The following is a 16,728-nucleotide window of genomic DNA, read 5'->3' as shown; positions in this document are numbered from 1 at the left end:
TCAGTCTGTATACAAGGACAGGAGAGAGGTCTCCTTGCAAGCCCACAGGGACAGCAGCAGCACCTACAGCACAGGTCCAAAGGTTAAACAATCGGAAACATGTGCAGTACATAAATATCTCAGCTGATAGCAATCTCAGCAAGGGAAGGCAGGGTTTGCATAAGGGGCTTAGAACAGAGGATGTAACCTCAGATAGAGCGGGAGGGAGCAGACAGGCATTCAGCCAGTCTGGTGGGGCTAATGGAAGCCGTGGCAGCGGCAGTAGCAGCTTTGTGCTGGGGGGAGTTAGTTATCAGACTGATGGCCTTATCAGCACTAAGGGCCTCTATCACACATCTCACCTCTGGGCGCTAACAAGGGGTCAGCGAACAGCGTCTAGACTACCAGAGACTGGCTATCTCTCAAGGAACGACACTGGATGAAGGAAAAATGGTGGATGAACTAGTCTGCTAAACAAGCAGAGCTAATGCTGCAGTTTTTTTAAACTAGTTCTAATAAATCTCATTGCACTCAGATTTTGATTACTTTTGCATCATAAAATGGTTATCCCCCAGCTTGGATGGATGCAATAATCCTGACTCATCAGATGAACCTCTCTTGCTAGTTTGACTGCACTGGAGTGAAAAAGTAATCAAGTAAATGCAATTAGGGCCCCCTAAACTTACCTGAATAATTTACTTGAGGAAATATGAGCTGCTAACATAACCGAGAACTCATTTTGTTCTCAAGTGAAGTTTTACTTTTGCTCGAGTAGGTTTTATTGATTGTCTGGGAGCTTGTTTGGTCAAGGTCCACCTAACTGAATTTTTCAGGATCCAGGACTTCCATAGTTAGACGATTACTGTTTCTTAGTCATGAATATGAAAGCAACTGAACTGCAATCTTGATTCAAGCTCTTTGGAGGCACATTTTCAGGGTCAATACATCAAATTATCTTAAGACTGAAGTGATAGAAATAATGTGTTCAGGTGAATCAAGGCGTTGTTCAGCACTCCAAGAGTTTGAGTTCTCTGAATGCCCTTTAGTCATAAAACCTGCTGAGGACGACCTTGAAGGTGTATTTTCTTAATCACTGAAGGGCTCCTACACGAGCATGTTATTTTATGCCAAAGTTATAATAATACCTGTTATTTCACATGAGAGACCTGTGTATTTATGTTTTTGCCTGCACTCTTATCTCTGGTTTTAAGTGGGAAGAAGAGGTGATGCTGGGTTATTTCCACACATCAATCATAATGTAACAAAGCAAGAATCCAACAACACGTTGAGCTGTTTTCTTTTGTGGCAAATGACTCAAGTCTGATCAAAACACAACCAAGCAGTCCTGATTTGTCAGCTTACGTTACCTTATGAGTTTTAACTTCTATCAATTAGCTTTAGATGTTCTTTTTAACTGTATTTAAGAGTCACAATTACTCAAAATTATAGAGAAATACAACTGAAAACCTTGGTTGCTGTTAGTAGCTTCTGTCATTTTGCAGTTTGTTGCCATTTTTGTGTGATCCAATATGATTATTCTCTTGTTTTCTTTCTGTTTTGAGTGAATATATGTGCACATATTTTACATTTATGCTGATTTTTATTCTGTGTAAACTTTGATGCTGATAATACATATATTTTTCACTCTGGGTAAAAAACAGCCTCTGCTTTCTAAAAACTTTTGTTGAGGTTGAACCCAACTTCCTCACAGTCCATCAGTTCCTTGCAGCTTATTATCCAGTAAATTCAACAGACATTTGGTTGCAGGCTCTGCAAACAAAGGTCAAAAAAGCAGCCGGCTTTTTTTCCTGCTCTGAACTGCCGAGAACAGTGACCATGCCCTCCTGTGTATAATAAACATATGAGCATTTGGCCTGCTCTATTTACCTCCTAATGAGAAACAAAGATCTGCTCTGAAGGGACTTGCATGCTTCAGACAATAAGAAAGCCAGGGAAGGGGGAAAAAAGCTCTCAGAATAATTCAAACCATTTGTGTGCACAGGGGACATGAGAGCTTTGTCTGAATAAATTGGCCATACAAAAACTGAGATGATGTCCAGCATGTTATCCGTTGATGTGGCATAAGATGGCCATTTTACCAGATGAAAAGCAGCACAGGAGGGCAGCGGCCCGTCAACAAGGAGGATAAATCTTTTCACATGTACGCATACAACTAACATATGATAGATGCTGCAGGGAGAGCAAAATAACCACATGGCTCCTCTAGAAGGAAATGCTTGGCATGATGCAATAAAAAATACCCACAGTAAATTAGAAAAACAAATAATTCACTCAGTTCGAGTGGGAGCAACAGGCAGATTGAGCTAACCAAAATTTCTAAAATAAGCCCATAGGTTCCATTATTCATGGCATGAGGCGAATTAATTTGGTATTACGGGTGGGTAGATTATGCCTGTTGATTGGGTCCTTTGTCCTTTTCTTCTCCAGAATTTTCTAACCATGAGGAGAATAGGGGAGTCCTCCAAACGACACTGGAAAACATGACTGTATAGCCTGGACTGTGGGAATACAATCATGAGTAGACAAAGGCCAGTCCTCCCGCCAACTCTGTGTGGATAAGAGGATTGGAAATGGGGAGGAAAGGGGGGGGGGGCAACCAGCCAAACTCCAAGCAGCAGTGATTGGGGTGGGGGGTTGGGGGGTTGGGGGATTGGGGGAGCATGAGGGTTGTAAGGGTATCTGGGAAGCCCGCCGGTTCAAACTTCTACGGGTCCCTCCAGCAACAAGCTGATATCCTGCACTCTCTCCTGCTGTGACAGAAATACACTGGCCTCAGCGCCAGCAGAACGTGGGCACTATTGATCTGCTCCCAGCGCAATATCTCCTCTTACATCCATAATTATTCTCCTTCAGAGGACTCCACCGTGTGCCCTGGCTGCCCGACTGGCTGGCTGGCTGGCTGGCTGGCTTTCTATCCGCCTCCTTGTTAAAGATGCTCTATGGTCTCACATTTCACATGTTGCACTGCCAAAGACCCCCCTCTCTTAACCCCGGCATTTTCGAATATTTCATGGTTCAATCCCAGGGTTGGGGAAGGCGGCTTCGGCACGGCACAATTACAGTGGTTAGTTGGACTCCTCTGGTGGAGCCATGCTGGCTCCCAAAGTACCATGACTCGCAAACAGACAGGCCAGGAAAAACAGAGGAATGTTGGAGAGATCATTCCTCCTCTGTACTGAATCCTCTCTCTGCCTGTATACAGAAAGGGAAATGCTAATGGTTTAATTGTAGCAGCTGTAGTTTCTTGTAGTGAAACTTTATGTGATCGAGTGGTGGTTCCTTTTAGCTTGTGGCTCTTTAAAGTGAGACTGTGCACATTTTTGACAGAAGAAACAACACTATCTTCCTCTTACAAATGAAAAATTGAATATATAAGCATAGAACACATCCTAATGTTAGCTAAAGTTACAGGAAACTTAAGGCAGATATTGTTGCGTACCTGATATTAATGGATCAGTTTGCTGACTTTGTGACTTTTTACTACTTGTGCTACTGTTCTGATACATTTTACCACGTCTAACATTTCAGTTGTTTTATCAAGGACATAAAGCAGTAAGTAAACACCTCATCAGGAGACTTGTAGGTTGTTTCCTGCTGGTGGCATGGATTACTGGATATTGTGTTCCAAGGTGGTGACTCCATTAAAAGCTGCTCACTGGTCACAAAGTCGAAAAAGTTTTTCAGGTTTTTTCTGATACATGAGCATTAGAGGAAGAATTTGATTTCCTGGTGTCTTCCACACAAATGAATTGCAAAAAAAAAATTCTGGCTAAAATTGTTATTTTGAATGCAAACAGTCTCTCTGTTTTGTAATGATTGTGTAATGGGAAACATTTGTGGTCTGGTGGATGTTGTGTGAATTGCATCTCTGATTGTGGCCAATATGCCAAAATTTGGCACCCAGTTAAGCGTAGTTCTTGGAGGCTTCTTCCATTCACTCTAATCAGATTGCCTCATGATGATGTAATTCATTGGTTTCCAACCAGTGGGTCACAGTCTAAAAGTGGACCATGAGTCATTTCTGCAAGCATGTGGGTCAACTTTGTCCAAAAAAAAAAGTCCCAAAAAAAAAAAAAAAACAACTTTGAAATGTGATGGATTTTAATGGATTTTTAGCAAAGCAGCAGTTATATTTGCCTATTCTTTTCATCAGGCCTGTTTATCAAAATAGTATTTCTGAAGCCTAAATAAGCTCTATATGAAAATCAACACATGTAATGTTTTTGCAGCAAAGACCAAAAATGTGTTGTTGTTTTTAACTGGCAGATATTTTAAGAAGAAAAAGAAATCAAAACAACACAGACTGGATTTATTCCTTGGTGTGTTCTACTTGATGCACTCGTAATGTATCTCTTAGAAATTTTCAGAAGTTGTGGACAAAGCCAGCTTACGCTATTTGAGAGCCAACTGAATGATTACAAATGCGTGCGTACCTCTGCTTACACAGAGGACGTCAGTTAAGTCGGAGGTCCCTCAGTGTGGCCCAGACACATTTGCGTCCACAATGTTTAAAGAATGTGGACGTATGCGGCTCAGACTACATTCTGGGTGACTGAATCTCAATGCATCCTCAATGCGTCTTGGGTGCATTCACACTTGTACTTAAAGCGCACCAAAGATGCATGTTAATCCCTGGTATGAACAGGGTCTAAGGGAAAATTTGGTCCCTGAAGCTACACCAGTTGGGAACCACTGACACAAGACAATTCTGGACATCTGATTCTACTTCAGCATCATTTACATTCTCTCACTTTAAAGCCAATCAATGTTCACATGTGACCCCTTGTCACTGGTTGCATATGTCTACAAGTTGCGAGCAGTTCAACTAATGAGCGCTTAGACAAAAAATAAACAAATTATGCAGCAGAACTGGTTCTTTTTCCCTTATTTTCAGTCCTTTTAATCATATCGCAACTTTGAAGGTTCTGATCCCAGGGCTGGGAGCCATTGATCTGGTATTAAACAAAGAATAAAAATAAATAAGAAACCAAAATAAAACAAGGCAGTTTTTGCATTTAGCAAATCATCACAGATAATGTGCGCTATGACTCATCACACAACTCACTGACTGCACTGACTGTACGTCACACTGAAGGTCAAAGTACTCTGGCGCTGAGCGGAAGGCATGTGACTCATCACAGAAATAGCACATTCAATTAAAATTCAGTTGTGAAAGACACAAAGGAGAGCAGCAGCTAATACTTCATGTCTTTTCTTCCAATGACACATTGTGATTGTTCCGCTTCGCCGGCTTTAGAGATGGTTCTGTGTTCATCCTCCCAGTTGGCCTGTGGGGCCTTGTGAATAAACACATGGAGGTTAATGTCTCATGTTCTTCCCTGTTCTCTGCAGACAGCTCTGACAGGAGGAGCGAGAGAAGAGCCTAAAAGGAAAGCTGTTTCGGTAATACGCTAATCTAGCTCTCACATCTCTTTGTTTTAGGCAGTGAGACGGGATATTTTCCCCAAGCTACAGTTGAGAAGCACATCTTGGGTCCGCTGTGGGTGAGCTGTCAAGGGGAAATTCTTTCTCCTATTCCTCTTTTTTTTTTTTTTTTTTTTTTTTTGCGAGAACACCCCTCATACCCTAAGGGGTCTTTAGTGAACTTGCCATCACCCACACATACTGACAGCAGAGAGCACGCACGTCCACGGTCCCGCACACGTCACCAAGGCGATAAACAGCCATGGGCCTCACCACATAAGATAAGGCTTCCAAGCAGTCTATCAAACAAACAAAGCCAAATGACGAATCTGGAGAGATGTTAAGAAATGACGCCATATTGCTCTTGTATCTCCTCCGCCTGCCGTTTTTCCATCCGCACAAACACACAGACACACATATATATATACTTGTACACCCACTTCAGCCTGTCCTGGAAAAATCATTAGAGCCCCCACCACCTCATACACACACACGCACACTGCATGCAGATGTAGAAAAACAGGGCTGAGAGCCAAAACGCCTGAGGGGCTTTTCATGACAATAACCTTCTGTAGAGCTGCTTGTATCCCTCCACCTAGATCACGGAGAGGTGCTGAAGGATGGATGGGAAAATAAGCGAGATAACCATAGAAAATATTAGGCGAGGAACATTCACACAAAGTACAGAGGAGGAAGAAATCCGTGTCATTTTGCTCTCATGGCCTGGAGAGATGGCAGGCTAAATGCTCTTTTAAAACAGCTTGAACATTGAAATGATGATGGTTCCTTTTGCCTCAGCAAAGCACATTAATACATAGCTGAATGCCATTTCCACTTTTGTTAAATGGCTCACCTATTGAGTATTCAATTACAATGGCTGTCTCTCGTTTGGAAGACGGGGCCGGGACCCATATAAATAAGCTCCCTCTGAGTGTGGAGCTGCAGAACACATTGGACAGCAATGGAAGGCATGTGGAGCTCCTGTATGGGGGTGGTATATAATGTTAATGGCAGAGGAGCGAGTAGGTTGTTGGGTATTGGCTGTGGGGCAAAAAACTAAGCTCCTCATCTGCGGTACTGTTTTATTAAGGAAGCACATTTTTAAACCATTTGCACAGATAAAAAAAAAAAAAGCCCAAGCACATGAAATGATCTAAATTGAGAAAGCCATGAATCCTGGCTTAAAAAAACATCAGTCAGGGTGATTAATTCACTCTTGATTAATCGTTCCATTTGTCTATGATATGTCTAAATTTCCACAATACAAATCCGCCAGTAATGGTTCAATCCTTTCCCCCCCATTGTGTGGTTTATCTCTTATGCTCAAATAGCAAAAGCAAATTGTGGCTAATTTTATCGGCGAATCCACTGGCATGTGGTTTTTCCAGCAGTAATGATTCCCTCATTCGGGCCTAATTAACTGCAGCCATTAAATGGAGGGAAATGTAATGCCCTGGGTTCCATGTCAGGTAGTCAGAGGAGGACAGCACAGGAGGACTCAATTAGGCTTGTGCTGTTCCCAGGTTATCACACGACATGTTTGCCAATTAAGTGAAGTAGCGTCTGATGTCTATGTGCCTCCGTCGGCACCATCTCAGAGGCCCTGGCAACGCAGAGACAACGTCGCTAGCCTCTCCACCCCACCCCCCACCCCACCCAGACAGACACTACACTATGCCCCAAAAAGGCAGTAATTACAGGATGGATGGGAGACTGTTATATAAGTGCAAAGCTGCTGATAGGCCAGGCAGGGCCTGCTGATGCCAGGTTTCAAACAAGTACCAGCAGGATCGAGTTACAGCAGAATTACCCAGGGTAGGCTCGGTCAGAAACACAGACACATTTCAACATCAGATGAAGGCAAAAACAAGAGAAGAAACAGAGGCTATTGACATTTTTTGGAGTCTGTGGTGTTGCTGTTATGGAATTTCAAACAATAAAAAGGGAATTGTGATCTGACTGAAATAAGATCCCAGTCATGACGATTAATCCAGCACTTGGTTCTCAAAAACTTCAATCTTGCCCAAAATTATTAATAGCCACTTTCAAAACATGAGATCTTACAGCTGCTTTAAACATATTTCCCCAAGTGTGCCTAGCTCTGTATCGTGACTCAGTAAGTGTGGGAGACGAAGGCAGAGAGAGGCAGACACATTAGCCTTCCCTTATGGCACATTGTGCGAGGCTATAGGAGTCAGTCTGCATGATCCTGACTGTCACTGACTTGTTATGAAAGCATCGCGGGCTGAGGCTTGATCCATCACTTTGGGGGGTGGAAGTTGGGGCGAGAGGAGGGCCAGGGGGGCTGGAGGGGGTGAGCGTGGGCGAGGCAGCCCTGTTGCCTGTCACTCACCATGCACCACTGCATGACCGCCAACCTTGTCTGGCTTGTGCACAATGGGAGGTCTGGGGCTTGACTGTATGAGCAGTCATTCCCCCACTCCCTCTTCCCAGCAGCCAACACAGGGGAAGGCCAAAAGGAGTCAAAATACTCTGGACAGGCATTAGTCCTATACAGACCCTGGAAGACCTCACTGCTTGAGGCTGCTGAGTGGTGAATATCTGCTCTGTTTCCCACTGAATCTCTTATTTTGGCGGACGTAGCCAGGTTCAATTCCGGAGAGCAAGCCCCGACAGAGTCTCCAAAAGATAATCTCCTTCAACAAACATACATTGCAATTATCCAGAGTCATTAAACTGTAATGACTGGAGGTGTGAGCAAACTTCTTAGGCAAACAGTTACAGTACCACCCACCCGAAAATACATAACGCTTGCAAAATGTACACCCTGGTTTAGAAGACAGAATCGTTCCTCACAGCAATTAGGGAGCAAGAGAGAGGTGCATATGTAAAAGGGAGGTCTTATGTTGGGAGAGGAAAGAAAAGAGGAAAAAGCTGAAGTCAGCAACAGCAATAAATCCTCAAATGCTGAGCAGTTTCTTCCAGTTCTGTCCTGGTCTGTGGACCCCATCTCTACCTAAAGACAGGGCTCTGTTTAGTAGCTTTAGCAGTGGGGAGGCCAGTTCAGTCCAGTGATCATACCCCCCCACCCCCCCACCTAAAAGGTGCAGTTTGTCCAGGCGGTGCCTCGGAGTCAAGCTCAGCTGGCCTGTTAGAGGATACTTCCCAGCAGCACCGCGGTCTGTGACCACAGCTTGACCTCCAACCAGCTACTCACTTCCACAGAGCCGAGAGAAATCGATAGATTAACCGGCATGAAATAGTGACGCGATTGAGATGAATGATTACCGGGATAATTCTTATTCATCTCTTTATGTCGCAGTGATAAGTGAGAAGTTAAATTGATACTGAGGAGAAACAAGGGCAATGAGTGGAATGAAGCAGTGGAGCTGGCACTTTAATTTTGCTTTAAACAAAGTAAGAAGATATAGTGTTAAACTATAAAGCACTCAGAGAGGGAACATACTTTCACCTAGCTTGCAATCCTTTTAATTTGAAATGTTAATAGAAAATATATTCCAAATTAAGTCTGCATCTAGTTCTGAGTTCTTGATTGACTGATGGCAGACTTCCTGACAGAGAATATTAGGACTTGTATGAGGATGAACTGTTTTTAAGTTCAAACTACACTCATGAATGTTGAGTCACAGCCACTGAAATTAATCATGTTTCAGTAGCGTCAACTATGGATATCCAGGAGGAGGAGGCATAAAATAAGACAGAAGTCAGGGTGAGTATTAAAGGCAGTACCTACATATACAAATTCAGCTAAATGCTAATGCCAGTATGCTAACATACTCACAATGGCAATCTAAGTTTAGCTTGTTACCATGCTAATATTTGCTAAACAGCACTTAAAATTAAATACAGCTGAAGCTGATGGAAATATCTGTTGTTTAGAGGAGGTCTTCAGGCAAAGTAAACCTGATGATGGCGCTAGACAGAAATGTCAAAGATTCACCAAAGTGATTACAGTTCATCCTGTGGGGACTGTGAATGTCTGAACCAAATTTTACAGCGATCCATCCAATAGACAAGACACTGGGGTCAAAACCAACAATGTCAAGATCATGGTAGCGCTGCAGGAAAAGGCAGTGGATCACCAACCTGGACCAAAGTAGTGGGCTCAAAGCCTATTGCCTAACTTTCTACCAAATAGGTTTTTGAGATCCTACAAAATAGTAAAAAACAAACAAATATGGAAACACGTCTGAAAACATTACCTCTTTTGTTGACCAGAATGTAAGCATACATACAAAAATACATGTACTGTACACCTTAATCAGAACAACGTGTTAGCAAACGTCCAGATGTCTTGTTTCACTTACCGTCTCATTGCCAAACAAGATGTCGACGTAAGGCATAATCATCATCAGGGGCTCTTTAAAGAACTGGCTGATGAAAGGTGCTGAGAGGTTCATGCAGAAGATTTTGTTGTTATCTGAAGCGTGCTTCGCAACCTTGAGGATTGACTCCGGAGACACCGTCAGGAAGAAACCCTAAAACCAAGACAAACATATTTACTCACATTATGTTTTTATCATTTTGACTGACATCAACCAAATCAAATAAATTAATCTGAACAGTACTGCTGTACAGGCTGCATCATCTGTGTTTTGACAAAACAGCATGGGCCAGAATGGAGTGAGCTACAGCAGCTACCTCATGGACTCAAACACTTTAAACTGCTAATTTGTGGTTTTTGGATTCTGACAAGGCAATTTTAGGGTGACAAGGCTTGGTATTACTGAAATAACACAGCAGCCAAAAGAAAGTAAAGCGGCGGGAGTGCTCAAACATTTATCTGAAATGTTTTCTTAGAACATACACAGAGCAACAAAGAAGAGGAAAAAGGGCAGGAAAAAATCCATCCAGGACAAAGCCTGTGGCAGGGCTCCAAGGCTCGTACTGGAGGAAGCAACATGCACGTATCCGATGATAGGGCGAACAAAAGTCTCGTCTGGACTCTCCTTACTTGGAAACAAGAGAGGCAGGTCCACTCATTGTGTGAATGAATACAAATCAGGTAAGAAAACACCTTTGTGTTTCAGGTGGAAACCTGAAGCGAGACTCTCCTGCAAGCCACACAAAAACACTCCTCCTTTGATACTGATCTTCTTAACCTTGTTTTTCAGCAACAAGCTGCTCTGTAAAACCACTGTGTCACAATAGGGGCAAAAAGGGGTGGGGGTGGGGGAAGGAAAGTTTCAGCACAGTGATACATTTAATCTGGCTGAAAAGCTTCCATTGTGGGCTACAGTGCAGTTCTCATTAAAGCACTATGACATTTGCAGCAACAGAGGAGCGACCTCCATGAAAAAGAAAGGGGTATAATACCGATGAATAGAGGGTGACTATGCAGTCAGTCAAATGTACAAGGCATAACAATACAGCCGGTGAGCAGGTGAATTCTTTATTACACATTTGCAGTATCATTCACTGTCTGGGCAGACATTGTCGATCCTGTGTAGCACTGCATGTCCTGTGGGTTTTTGGAAATGTCTTTAAATTAAGGCCCAGGTCAGTGCCTGTGGTTACTATGTCACTGTACCATCTGTTGAAGACTAAAAAGGTGTTTTCAATGGGTCTGGGAGCACAGAAGGAACTCACTCTGGGCTAATGGCCCATCACTGACCCTGACATTTTTCTTTTGCGGTGTGCCAACGTGTCAGAGGAAGGGGAGATTGTTTTCTGACACAAATGGTCTTTTTTTGGTAGTTGAAAATAAACTGTCATGGTTACCGTAATGTTAACGCTGATCAAAGGCCGGCGGCTCGATCAAATATCCTGAGGGGTGGTGAACTTTAAAAGCCATGCCACAGCTTCTCTAATCACACACTGGCTCTGTGTAATTTACTTCTAACCTCAGTACCACTGCCAGTGCCATCACATTAAATTGCCCATAACTCAGTACTGAAATACATTAACTGATTTCTGAATGAATTCTGTCCATGAAATACTGATTTACTCTTACACTGTTTTACTCAATTGTTATTTGAGCACTCAAGTCCCTTTAATTTGATGTGGTTATTTACAGACCTAGAAAACATAGTACATCCAGTCCAAGGGATAACATGTTGCACAGAGTTTCAAAATGCTGAAATAAACTAAGACTGCCAAAAACCATGCTTCATAAAATAACACAATAATCTTTAAACCAGTAGAAATCTGGGATTATCCCATGATGTTTAATAGCTGAGGTGGAAGCCACTATGTTTCTGACATTTAGTCTAGTAATCTATTTAGTTTGTTAACTGTCACAATCATTAAATATATGGCATTTGCTGTGTGGAAGATTGCCTGTGCATTTCATAAAAGAGTATTAATCTTCATGATGTTAGGCCCAATTCTGTTGTACAAAAACTGCCAGAAACCCTGAGAACTAACCCAAAGAAATGAATAAAAATGATAAATTACAATATTAACCAACATCTAATTGATGATTCAAAGAACCGGAAGTCTTTGTGTGTTGTTCAGCAGACACATCCATATGTAGTCTTTTAACATCTGTCAAAAATAATCAGGTTTGATGCACAGAAGTAAGATTTTTAAAAATTCATTTCACTGTGTGTCTCTGTGTTTGAAGTAATGCTGCAGGAATCTCGTTCATAAAAATCATACATGCCGTTTTTTCCACCAGGCTCCAAATGTTGTGACTCCAGTGGCTTGTGGGGGAAAAAAAAGCCTCAGTCTGAGCCATGTGAAATTCCAGTTCCCATCAGTAGTCCCTGCCGACTACGAAACAGGAGAAGTTAAGTCTTTAGTGCTGCAGTGCAGATCATGTATCGAGAATACCAGATCCAGTTTCCCAGGTGTCAGAGAGCCTTGTGAAGTGGGGTGACTATCACATTTCCAGGTCAAGATGATCAAAGCAATGGGTACACTTCGTACAATTTCCAGCCAGCCAAAACATTCAATAAAGCATTCAGAAATGCATTTTCCTGGCAGACAATAATGCGGAGCAATGTTTGGCCATGTCAAGTGGTAATTTGAGGGAAGAGTTGGAAAGGCAGGGCATCCATTTTCAATGTTTACCCTAAAAAGAGGAATGACTTCCACTTTACTCACACAAAGAAAATGTCTAAATGCTACTCTGAGATGAAATTAGTGGTAATCTAACCACAGAGGTCTTAACTACACAGCAGCAGCACGCTATCACACTTTCCCCGGCATTGTATCAGTGTTTTCCCCAGGGCTGCTCACATCTGAAAAGCTGGGTGTGATGGATGGCATGGTGTCACCAGGCTTAAAATAAAAGTGGACATCTGAAGGGTAAAAATGATCTATTTTGGGAAGGGCATTTTCATTTGCACCGGCAGCAGAGGTGGTCATGGAAAAAGAAAAAGCTTTTTTTTTTCTAGGTCTATTTTAATTCTGCAGGGATAAGGGGGAGTGTTCTAAGTACTGTGTCATGAGGGTTTTGTTTGACACTTCCTATTACTCAGGAATGATAGAAGGAATTTAAACAATCACCACTTCAGTGAAAAGAGTAATTATGGCTACTGCAATCGCAATAAATTTCATCAGATCTCTTCGTCAGGTTTATTTGAACAACCATAAGCCTGAAGTTTCTATCATAGAGTATTATACCCTCTATCCTTAAAGCTGCTCTTATCTATTTTTTTTTTTAAACAATGGATGATATGACTATGTATAATGTGAAAAGGTGTGCTTGTAGTGACAAACCCACAGAGAAGCATCAACTCAAAATTCTGCTGTTCACTTGAGTCAAAAGAGATATTTCCAGATGCAGCAGTTAACTGTGCTAAATGCTATGCTAAATTCCCAGCTCCATCTGGCAGACAGACAAATGCGACTAGTTGGTGAACATAGTGAAGCTTTTAGCAGGAGTTGGTGGAGACCAAAAACAGAGCTAAAAGAAAATATAGGAATATGGGATCTGTATTTGTCTTAGCCAACACACAACTCCAAATTTATGCAAATGTTGCTCAGTGTCTGGTGAATTTGTAAACAGGCAACTGTCTGCTAGCAAATTCATCATATCAGCTTTAATAATATGTAAGTGAACGCAGGTTTAGAGCAGTGTGCAGACCGATATTAATACTGCTTCAATAACCAATAACGTCATCACAGCGAGAGTGCTGATGCAGAGGTCCCCAGCTAAAAAAAAAAAAAAAAAGCAGGATCATTTGGCAAAATAACTGAACTTGGATAGACTTTTGCTGTGGTAATACTTCATCACTGTTGAGACAGAAGAGACAATGATTGTTGACGTGATAACTTTCCACAGCTCTAAAATCCTTTCATCTGCTGAGTTATTCTGTCTGATTAGCCTTCAGAGGAATGACTGTTCCTGTATTGTATTTCATCTTCTCATCACTACCTGTGCAGCCCCTTGTGTTTATCCGATGAAGTGTTGTTGTCAGTGTGAGTACAGCAAAACCCAAATTCAACTGAACAATTCAAAGTGATCTCTGGCCGCCTCGAGCCGATTCATGGGTTGTTAACCTTTGTTTAGCTCTTGGCCTCAGTTGACCAACAGAAATGCTTCTGCATTTCATTTGAAAGTAAAAGTCATTATTATAACTGTGTGCCTTCACTCTGTTTAGTACAATGTTATACTTACAGACTAAAAACAAATCATCGCTCTGTTCAATATTTGTTTCTTTCCTGACAAAGGACATCACAATCTTTTTTGGGGCTAAGTGTGAGGAAATTAAATTTGAAGGAGGGCTAATGTGACAGTACATTTAGATCTAAAAGACCCTATTCAAACCTCAGGAAGAGCAACAGAGTAGAAACAAGCATGCAATAGCTACTACTTGAAGAGAATAGAGAGAAGTAGCAATGGTAGAGTTACAATGTAGAGAAACAGAAATACAGTATACAGTCAAAAGCTACAAAGTAGCAATGCCACAAAGTAGACTTTGTTATTTACCAAAATGTAGCATATGTAAAATTTTGTAAAGTGACTTTGTTTCAAGTATAGAGGCGTTTGTTCTAGTTATAAATTCCTCGTTGTCAGGAAAACCCTGTGAGCTAACTGGCAGTGTTCAAAGCTTTTCAAAAGCCGCCCAGGCCACGCTATCCCTGTCATTACCATAGACAGCCCCCCATCATGCTCTCTGGTGCACAGGGTTCATTACACAGAATTAGATGTCACACAGATCAGAGCGCGTGTGATGCCACACACTGCTCTCCTCCTCAGTTATCTCTGTAAAGCACCGTTGCGAGGTGGATCGATAGCTGAGGTTTGGAGCTTCATTAGCTCAGTATGACTCCATCTCCATCAAGACACCTCTGGCACGCTACGCTAGTGTTGCGAGATATATTTTACTCCCCCCGATCCTGAAGGTCCTGCTGTTTTACACACAAACACACAGGGACAAACAAGACCTTCAGACATGATGGGGGGGTGGGGGAATCTGTGTCAGTCTCCGGCTCGATAAACAGCAAGAAAGAAAGAGGACAAACAAACAGAGATAAGTGATTAATGGTGTCACAAAGTGCCTTGAGTGGAGGGAAAAAAAAAATTACAAGGATGAAAAGAGCTCATTTAAGGCTTTTCATTTGAAATGAAAACGAGTGGAGGAAAAAAGCTACAAAGCAACTGGGATTTTCACAATGCTAATGATGTTTTGTTTGCATCAAAACGGCCAGTTGGTTTCATTTAGAAACAAGTTCAATTAAACCAACAGAGAAGATAAATGTGTAACAACCTCACGACATGATTCAGCATTCCCTGCACTTTTGGGATGTTTGATCTTATACTGCGAGGCGAGTCAACTGCGCTGATAGCATCTGCCTCCTCTTCTTCTCTCTCTCCATTAAGAATGATGTTCTGGTGAAGCTTATCAGACATCTAGGAATTCATCCACTTCTTCTGAGGGAGCTGGAGGGAGGCCAACTGTACTGGAAACAGAAGGGAGGGCCGTGCTTTTAAAGGCCGCTCTGAGATGAGGAAAAGGGGCTATCATGTCAGCCGGGATCTCCAGGGCAACATAAATGTGCCACAAACGCTGGATTTAACAACTGGGCAGAGACATCACTTACTAACCACTGCAGTATTTATTTCTAAAACATTTTCTCTGGTTTAAATATTATCCGATTTTCAGGCTAGCGGATATTTTTCCCCGAAGTCAGGAAGGTCTCTTGTGGTGTATGTGAAATATAGAGATGCGGCTAGAAGGTCGTGGTGATAACCAAACATACCTGGCCAAGGTCGTCTTAATGAGCATGGATAAAACAAGACATTAGAGCCAACCACAGAACACTTAAGGGGAGCGTGTGTCACACTACCAGGCTGCAATTTGTACAACCATCAGAGACCGTAATTACATTAACCTCAGACGCCTTCACTCTGTAAAGTAATGGAGGAAACTACTTTCGTGGAAAAAAAAAAAAAAAAAAAGGATTTTAACTCAAACTTAAGGTTAAGGTTCTGCTGGCATCACAACATTGGAAGAATTGGTTTGATTTGAGTGTTATCTCACTAAAAGTAATTCAAGATCAGCTTCAGGGTCTTTTCAAATGGCTGCCTTTTGCTCTCCTGTTAAGCTCTACAGTTTCAAAAATGTGTTGGCCAGGGGAAGAGGCCAGCCTGAGCGGGAGAGCGGGATGCCAAGGAATGTACTTAAGATCTAAAACAGACAAGATTTAAAGCCAAGAGCATTTAAATGCCAATACTAATCCGCAAAATAATTCACCGCATAGCACAAGCTGACTCTCCCTTACAGATACCATATGTTACCTCCGTGAAGAGATGAAACGCAAAAACGATGCCAGAAGAGGTGCTTTCTTCTCCTAAAACTGTGTTATCTTGGTAATGAAAAAGAAAACCATGCCTCTCTTTCCCTCTCTCTTCATGTTCTAAAGCAAGTCAATATTTCTACTCTCTCTGGTTTCTACTGTTGTTCTTGCCTCCATCATTGGGAGATTAGCCCAGAACAAACTGTTTGGTTTGCAGGGAGTTAAAATTTGCTAATGCATACACTCTCAAGTGTCCTTGTCTGCCACACTGCACTTAATTAGCATTTTAGTGCGAGCAGTTCTCTCTCCTTCAGTACCTCTGAAGGGGAAACATCACTCCAACTCACACAAATAACACTCACACATACACTTTTGGAGTCAAGTTGAGCTCCTGTAGTTTCTTACACGATTTGAGAACAGGATGGGGAATGGAAAGGGGAGTTTGTGGGGGTCGATGGAAAAATGGGATAAAAGTCTGCGATGTGAAAACAGATGTCGGGGCCTCAGAGTTGTCTCTACTCAACTGGCTTGAAAGGACGTATTAATATATGGGTCAGATGTATAAAGCAGAGGTTCAGTGTCGGAGTGTCGACACTGCAGAGGGGTTTCCAGTTTCAGCGACTTGAAGGTTGC

General features: G+C 42.2%; 1 protein-coding gene across 2 annotated transcripts in view; it reads right to left on the bottom strand.

Annotated features, from left to right (window-relative positions):
* The window catches only part of adkb (adenosine kinase b), a 105,459-nt gene that overhangs the window by 22,863 nt on the left and 65,868 nt on the right, over positions 1-16,728 (bottom strand). For both annotated transcript variants that reach the window (XM_018703301.2, XM_018703302.2), the window contains exon 7: positions 9,714-9,884. In XM_018703301.2, the coding sequence (XP_018558817.1) occupies positions 9,714-9,884 (171 nt within the window). The remainder of the gene's footprint in view (positions 1-9,713; positions 9,885-16,728) is intronic.

Source organism: Lates calcarifer, linkage group LG23 (assembly GCF_001640805.2).
Source record: "Lates calcarifer isolate ASB-BC8 linkage group LG23, TLL_Latcal_v3, whole genome shotgun sequence".
NCBI classification, from domain to species: domain Eukaryota; kingdom Metazoa; phylum Chordata; class Actinopteri; family Centropomidae; genus Lates; species Lates calcarifer.
The sequence above is the reverse complement of the archived record's forward strand: the minus strand, read 5'-3'. Positions and strand labels throughout refer to the sequence as shown.